The sequence below is a fragment of the Macrobrachium rosenbergii genome, chromosome 5, assembly GCF_040412425.1.
Source record: "Macrobrachium rosenbergii isolate ZJJX-2024 chromosome 5, ASM4041242v1, whole genome shotgun sequence".
Lineage (NCBI taxonomy): Eukaryota > Metazoa > Arthropoda > Malacostraca > Decapoda > Palaemonidae > Macrobrachium > Macrobrachium rosenbergii.
This window is the reverse complement of record NC_089745.1, coordinates 59,823,994-59,832,544: the sequence shown is the minus strand read 5'-3', so window position 1 is coordinate 59,832,544 and position 8,551 is coordinate 59,823,994. Positions and strand designations below refer to the sequence as shown.

At 39.5% G+C, this 8,551-nt stretch overlaps 1 protein-coding gene across 1 annotated transcript; it reads right to left on the bottom strand.

Annotated features, from left to right (window-relative positions):
* Nucleotides 1–626: 626 nt before the first annotated feature.
* On the bottom strand, nt 627–8,116 carry LOC136838838 (uncharacterized). Its single transcript, XM_067104474.1, has 3 exons — nt 1,246–8,116; nt 961–1,111; nt 627–840 (listed from the first exon to the last, which is right to left on the bottom strand). The coding sequence occupies exons 1-2, from the start codon at nt 3,290–3,292 to the stop codon at nt 990–992; spliced, it is 2,169 nt and encodes a 722-aa protein (XP_066960575.1). The 5' UTR covers nt 3,293–8,116; the 3' UTR covers nt 627–840; nt 961–989.
* Nucleotides 8,117–8,551: the final 435 nt, after the last annotated feature.

Genomic DNA, 8,551 nt, shown 5'->3' with positions numbered 1-8,551 from the left:
ATGCAGCACTGAAGTTTGTCCGATGTCGGACTATTATTCTGAGCTGCTGTTAGCTCTTGTAAATAATCCATTCACTTTAAGGGGACCACCTCCACCTTATAGGGAAGGGAAAATTTTTTTTCATGCTATCTAGTTCATTTTTTCACAGCGTATATAAACCACTTTGAAAAGATTACCCAGTAAGTTTTAGCCTATTTTGATTATTAGTTTTTTTTTTATGAATATTTTTGTCCTTTCGGAACCAACAATTTTTGACCCTTTTTCAAAACCCTAAGGCTCTCTTAATTTTTAACCAATTTTCAAAACAAACACATCAATTTAAAGCTGAAAGTGTACTCTATAGAAAACAATGTACAGAAATGCAAAAAAAGACCTTTTTCTTTATGCATTTTGACCTAATGCGTATACCAAATTTTGGAAAAAATTTTTGCCATAAAATTTGAACAAAAACATAAGCTCATGCTAAATTATGAAAAAATTTCAAAAATGTATACGTTGATAATTGTGCAGAATTTATCTACGAATCATTTGAGCCCAAATTTGTTCAAATCAGTTAAAAATTGACAAAGTTATAAGGTTTTGAATGAACCTTTTTTGCTAAAAAACAAAGTTTTGAGAAAAACGCATTTGAAAGTTACCAAGTATATTTACGCGCCTAAACCCCAATAAAAACACTTTGAAAACTTTATTCTCAGAATTTTTGGTTCATTGACATCCCTGGAATGTTGTAATCATTATCTTGTAATCATTATCTTGCCCTGGGCATGGGAATCAATGGGCAGACTTCACATGATGTTCCTTTGAAGATTCCTTGTTGCCATGAACTGGATATGCTAGTACCTTGGGGGAGAGAAGGGAACATTAGTAAATACAGTAAGCACTCTGTAAAAAATGTCAGTTTTGAATTATTGTATATTGACACAAACATATTCAATAACATAAAAGCTGAGTTTTTATTACCTTATAGTGGGCTCCATGAAGTCAGGTTTTCAGAATGCCCCCGGTTCATACCCAGGATCCCTGGCAATTTGTAGCCTCTTCTTCCTTTTCTTAGAGGATTCTCTTCCACTTGACCTCAGGCGTTGTTTTTCCATCTTCTTCACAGCATGTCCTGGAAAATAAAAAGTATTCATAACATACATTATATATATACAGTATATAATATATACATATACACATATATAAGAAGAGAAAATTTCAACGATAAGCATACAACCCCCTGAAAGAAAGGTAAATTTTTATTACCTGGTGGTGATCCTAGTATTGCTGGAACTAAACAGCTACTTTTATATCCAGAGTTGTGCTCTGCAGCAGCCAAGTAGTAACCATTTTTTACTGTATGCAGCCCTTGGAACTTAACTTTTGGGCATTTGTTCCAAATTTTTCCAATGAATGACTCGTTTAGATTTTGAGTTCTTCCTTGGATTACCCTTGACAGCATGTCATCAGATGTCAGACTATCGTAGATGGAAACAATGTGAGCCTTTATTTCTGGGGTCACATTCAATTTCACTTTCATCCTGTTGTGTGGTCTTGGTTTTACCCCTCTTGCAAGGTCCTTCTGAAAAAAACACCAAGACTTCTCTCCTTTTGGGCACTGGTCATGATCCGGTTTATCATCTGTACTTGTTATGTGTGAAAGTGTTGCCATTATATCTCGCCTCAGCATTTCAGTAGGATTTTCTTTATAAAATTTAGCTCTTCTCACAGCTGACCCCATATATCTTACCATGTGGCCGATTGTTGAATCACTAAGTTTTCCCCTTCCTCCAAGTAATTTATAATACCTAATTTTTCCAGCTTTTGTTTTCCTCTGTTCTGTGAATCTCTCTCGCAAGTTTCTCAGTCTTGTACCCAAACGTTTGGCAAAGTGATTTATGCATTCTTGTTTGTCAACTGGGTACTCTGACCCATATGGCCCACCCCCTTCTATTAGTTTTCTAAAGGCACTAGAATCTCCATCTCCAACATAAACTGTGTACCTCAACTTCTTTTCAAGAGACCGATTCCACAAAATGACAGCTGCCTCAGCCTCCATCTGTCCAGGAGTTTCTGCAAAATTTATTGTACAGAGTCCACTTTCCTTATGTTTCTTCATTTTTCCTTGAAAAATTTCTTTTGACACTTTGCTTTTACAAAGCTGGCTGTTGAGATAAGTACACCTTTGACAATATTTACAAAGCACTTCGGCATCTAAAATAAAACCAGTATTTGCCTCTGCCACAACACCTACACCTATAAGAGAGGAATGGCCCCTGGTCATCCAGGTGCCATCATAAATCACATCAATATTCAAAATACCATCAGCATCAGGATGAATGTTTGTTTTTTTATAATATTCAAATATTGATTTTACAACACCACCTTGAACTTCTTTATATTTCTTTTCTGAAAGGCTTTCAACATAGTCTTTATACCTATAATAAGTCTTAGATGACATGCTCTTTCTCCCAAAAACTCCACAAACACTATTTACACCTGACAACCCTTTACCTGTCAATAGTGAATTATATACAACAGATGCTGTCACTTGTGTTATTTTTTTTTTAGACTTGACATTTGGTTGTTCTGGTTCTCTTTTATACATTACATGTTTACAATCTTTACAAATAATAAGATAATTATCATCAAAAACACCTTTGGTAATTTCTAGTTTACATTTTCCTTCACATTTCTTACACATACCTATAGCATCAACCATCTCATGCATAATTTTTTCTGGTAATGTAAGTATAGATCCAGAAGGAACAACTTCCTCTTCTGGTTTTGCACTGGTACCAGAAACTTCCTCAAGTAATTGTTTTCTCATCTGAGCTGGAGGAAAACTTGTTATCATAGGAACACTGGCATCATTTATACTTTCAGAATAATGTTCCACATTCTCCTCTTCCTCCTCATCTTCAGATAAATATAAATGTATATCATCTTCATCTTCTATGATAGCACTTGTAGAGGGAGTGGAGATATCAGCTGATTCTGGCAGACGACATGCTCCCCACAACAATGGCTCCAAAATGTAACTGTCACTATCACTGATACTGTCACTATCAGTATCCCCTTCAGTAGCATCGAGATCACTTTCTAATGGCACTAGTGTTGGAGAGAGAGAACGCACTCCAACAATCTCCTCACCCACAACCACCGCCACCTCTTCCTCCTCCCTCCCATCCACGCACATGTCTTCTTCATCACCACTAATTGGCTCTATTCTTCTTGCCCTTCTTTCCCTATTTAGCCTTCTCATTGTCTCTGACTGTATTTCACGCTGTCTCTGGTGCTTTCTACGAGGCATGGTTATATAGTTTATATACAGTTCCACAAAGAATTGCGTAAAATTACAAAAAAGTCACGAGCACTAAGTCACGTATGCTTCGCCTTTCAATTCTTGTGGGCAACTGGCTCGTTTGACTGTTAGAGTGTTAGTGTCTGTTACCAAGATTCTTCAGTACTTGTAAGTGTTGCCATATCCATAAGGACATGTTATCGTACGGTAATGTAATATAGTACTGTAAGAAAAAGTTATATTGAATAAATGAATATGATATTTGACGTTTTCATGAAAATGAACATTTTGGCTCATACATACCTGTAGAAAATCGCATTTTTTTGCCTTTTGTAATACGAATTCAGCTATAATTTTTTGTGCCTGGCAAGCCAGTACCCTTACCAATACAAAGAGCAAAAAAAAAAAAAATTGGTATCCCGACCCCAAACCCTCCCGGTCCCCGGAAAGGAGGTGGTCCCCTTAATTTACTTGTTTTGCTGAAACTAGTGTTCAAGTAAGTTTGCTGAATTCATTCCTGTGGTTATGAATAAACCTCTATTCTTTGTTAACGAGTGTTAACAGGCGACCTGCTCTATTCCCTATCATTCTTTGTTAATGAGTGTTAACTGGCAACCTGATCTATTCCCTATCTGTCCTTTAGAGGTAAGTTTAGCCTTAACTGACAGAGTTACGTGGGTCTTAGGTAAAGCAAGGCAATATAAATCAAAGTACAGTATATAATAATTAAACTCTTTAGCCGAAGGAGCCACGTAACAATGGCGATACCTTGCCATGATCTCTGTAATTAATTACTTAGCTGATGCTAGCTACCCCACAGAGATATAAAGAGTTTGGAAAATTAAATACGAATTAATTCAAAGATAAAAGTTAGATAATATTTTGTGTGATATTCTCCCAAGAAAAGAAGGATACTGACAAGGTAAGGAATATTAATATCATTGTTATATGAAGAAGATAGAGTAGGTAGGAAAATGTGCAGTAAATGAAAGCGTTTACAATTTACTAATAGGAATAATAGAAAAGTCAGAAACTACATAAGTTAAAAAAAGATACCGAGTTAGGCCTGCATTCCAGTCAAGGTCGCAGTGAGTTACCGAGTCAGATTTAATACTTTGCTATTCACCAGCCAATGAGTAATGCATGATACTAAATTTTTGAACTAGTTAGCTACTGCATGACAGAGGTACAGGGAGGGCGTGTGCCTAGCTTTCTCTCGTAAGGTAGAACGGACAATTTTCAAGTCCATAGGATATTCTTACAAAGCGGCAAGTAGAAACCCTAGAGAGAAGGCCACAGACTGAGTGTCACGAAGGGAATTACTTTTCCTCGTGCGAAATCATATTAAATTTCTTTCCATTAATATCGTAAATAACTGTATCAGTGGTTAGTTCATAATCTGCCTTCTACATTAACGTAAATCAGGCCAGTAAGAATTCACATGCCCTTTTCTGTGTATCATGAAGGGTCCCGCAGTAAGCATGGCCAAAATCTGCAGGATTTAATTACGACGCCAAGAAAGAAAAAAAGAAAATCATATCAAATTCGTTTTCCGTCTTTATAACGTAAAATAACTCGCATTTGTGGTATTTTTTAAGATAAAACTTGCATTCCTACATATGCTGCATTGGTTTTTACAAGGAATTTGAGTGTTTTGTTCTTTTGTATTGTAATAACATAGCGAAGAAAGGCGGGAGATTGGTATTCCTCCGCCAATCAGCATTCCCCCCAACAAACTTGCTCTCAGTTGAGCCCTGTTTTTAGCCATCAGCTGTGTGTGGTCACGTGACTCATCCGCCATCTTGAAGGGGTTGCCCGCAACCCATAGCTTCCATCTAAAATCTTGGTGTTGGTTAACAAGAAGGTTGTTGGGATTCACTTGCATGTCACGAGCAGATGTCTCTCTGTCAACATCTTCCATTCATATGCACTGACGAAATATGTTGCGCAGCGCACAACCGTAATCACAAATCTTTATAATAAATACTTCAATTTAAGGGAAAAAACTAGGTACATATAATTTTATACTTGTTTAAAGAAAAAAAAAGTTACCCAATTAATCAGGGATACAAAAAACTAGGAATTATAAAGGCAGTTCCTACACAAATATACATCTCAGCAGGGAATTAAATGAAAAGAAAAAAATAAGAAACTCAAGATAATTTAATAATACGTGTACGTACATGAATTAAAAAGAATATTACCAAGAATTACCAAGAGCATGGTGTAATAGGGCATGCTAATACTGGCACAGAACCCATTACCTACCATAGCTAAATTAATCAGAGTATTCAAGATAAGAAAACCTGATGGTATGCATTTCAATTTTCCTTCTTTTTCTCTCATTCTCTCACACAGTGCAATCTTTGCTTATGCACTTGTGTGTTAGTATTTGCTTCATGTTCTTTTTATTTTCTCTTTCCTTCACTTTCTTAAGCATTTAAGTAAATGAGTGTATGTGCACCATCCTCAGAGGAGGAACAGGCTGACATAGCAAAAAAAACCACCTCTGCCCCACAAATAGTTGAGGATAAGTTAAGAATTAACCACAGTTATTGACAACTGTCCACCACGAGTGTGGTCTATTTATCCAGACTTAAGCATAAGAGCCTTCCTCCCTTTGCATGAAAGGAAAGAGCCGCTAGTACTAGGAACTAGCCACCTACGAGTGCCAAAGCAACCAAAATTGATTCTTCTTCTCCACAGTGCCACTAACCTGAGGTACTGTCATATCCCACTGAAGCGCTTACCTATCTGTTTCCTCTTACCTTTACTTTTTCTCCTACTTATTAATTACGTTTTGCTTGGGCAGAGTGCATTTCCCCTTAGTACAATTAGTTGTACTCCAAAAGAGTGTTGATTCCTCGGAACACACCGGCACCATAGTTCCACCCCAAGACAAAAAAAGTCGTGTGTGACTAAGCTACACTTGTACCTCGAGATACAGAGTGCCATAAGTGTGACCTTTGAACGAGACACTCAGCCACAGTGCCACCTAATTAAAAAGGTGCCACACCACTGAAGTGTCACCCAAATCTGAGGGACACTTCCCTAATTCATAAGTCATTCCAGTCATCTAAGGTAGACGTCCTTACCCTCCCAGAACCAAGGTGCTGGAACGCTGCCTAGCCATCCTGAACATGGGCAAGGAACTGGGTTACGAAGGAGCAGAACTAGTCAATTGGGTCAAGGAACAGCTGGATGACTTAGCTAAGCAACAGAGGGAAGAAAGAGAGGAACAGAAGTGTAAAGAGGCACAGAGGAAGTATGATGAAGAACAGAGGCAGCTGGAAGATGCAAGAGAAGAGACGAAAAGACAGCATGAATTAGCCCTCAAGGAAAGCATGCTAGCTCTCAAACAAAAGGAACTCGAGCTGGAGATGGCAAAAAAGGAAAGTGCTGAAGCTATGGCTACCTAACAAGCCTCCAACCCCACACTTGCTGCATCAAAAGCTCCAATATCAAGCATTAACTCCCTAATCCCCAAGTGGACTGAGGAAGAGCCCGAAGCATGGTTGGTGGAAATAAAGTGTCTCTTTGAAAACTACAACACCACTGAGCAGAGAGGGCCTTAGTATTTGCCAAGCACATGGAAGGTAAAGCTAAGGCAGCCCTCCGCTCACTGGAGAAGAGTCAAAGAGGCAACAGGGCAGAAGTTCATAGGGTCATAACAAAAGCCTATGAAATAACCCCGGAGAAAAGGGGACAGAGGTTCCAAGGTCTTGCCAAGGAAGTCGGCTGGTCCTGGACTGAATGGGCCCGTCACAAGACCCAGTCTGGTACACACTGGTTCGACTCCCTATAGTGCACTACATTTGAGGATCTATTCAATTGGACCATGCTGGAGGATCTTTTCCAATGTGTCCCCTGGGCCCCTTGCTGTGTATCTCAATGATAAACAGCCCACAACATTTATGAAAGCCTGCCACATGGCCAATTCATGGGAAACCTACAACCAGTCCTACAGCACATTTCAACAGCACATAGTGCCACCTGGGTACCTCTCAGGCTCGACTCACCCGAAGAACGGACTACCTAGTAAGCCTACATGCACCTACTGTAAGAAGGTGGGGCACGCAGAATCCTAGTACCGCTACAAGTTGGGCACCCATAAGCCGCCTCCTACCAATAACCAGAATTCCTCTCCCTCTACTTCCACTCAATCTTCTCCACCAGCAGTCACTTCAGGTAACCGAGCCCCAACAAAGGGCCTTTGTTGATTGTGTGGTGCTGCTGGCCACTACAGTGATGGACATCTGGCCTACACAAATCATGTCCCAACCACCAAGTTCATCAATTTAATAAGCACCCCATTCTCTGTGGCCGGGCCACGGAAGATACCTCACCCAGAAAGCTGGGATACCCAGTTCATCTCGGTGGCACCCCTTGATGGCTCTGGCCTGCCAGTGGCCCTACCAGCCACGGTAGACACTGCAGCCGACATTAGCTTGATTGACAGGCCCCAAGTGCTAGCTAGTACCACAGTTGATGAGCAAACTCGGTGGGAAATGAAATTCCCACAGTTGAGCTCCAGGTGACGAAACTTTGGGGCAAGCTACCCCACCACCTTGGCGTAGTGAATGGAATCAGGCCCATAGTGGAATTCCTGTTGGGTCGGGACCACCTCTGGGGTAGCCCTTCCCCAATGCCAATTCGCAGCATGCTACCTCCGCAATGGAGGCACCAACTGTAGGATCACCAAACAAGAGCACAGCCACTTTGACTGGCGTGCCACCAAAACAAGAAGTAACACCTTCCACCAGCCAAAATGGTCAACGGAAGGAGCACACTTGGCGCAATTCCAGGACTAGTCCTCCCTCTCCACAAAAGGACAGCAAGGAACCTAATAATAAGTACTAATTTTCCAATAATAATAATAATAATAATAATAATAATAATAATAATAATAATAATAATAATAATAATATAACTGTAATTAAAAAATTTGTATGTGATACATATTTTAAACATACAAATATCTTTCCCTCATCTTTTGAGAAGTAGCTGGAAGGCAAAGCTGTCAGACATGTCACTTTAACATGACAAGAAAGGGGAGTGTTGCTGATTAGTGGTCAAAGGTTTCTTAGTAATTCTCTCTCTCTCTCTCTCTCTCTCTCTCTCTCTCTCTCTCTCTCTCTCTCTCTCTCTCTCTCTCTCCATAATCACTCATAAAAAATTTCACTCTCTTAAGTAAGGACAATGCTTCTCTCTCTCTCTCTATTTGTGTGTCCGTAATTCATAAAAAATTTCACTCTCTAAATAGGACAA

Excerpts from the sequence above, each read along its gene's own strand:
- LOC136838838 (XM_067104474.1), bottom strand. The coding sequence starts at position 3,292 with ATGCCTCGTAGAAAGCACCAGAGACAGCGTGAAATACAGTCAGAGACA. Across the intron at positions 1,112-1,245 it reads AATACTAGGATCACCACCAG|GACATGCTGTGAAGAAGATG; the intron begins GTAATAAAAATT and ends TTTATTTTCCAG.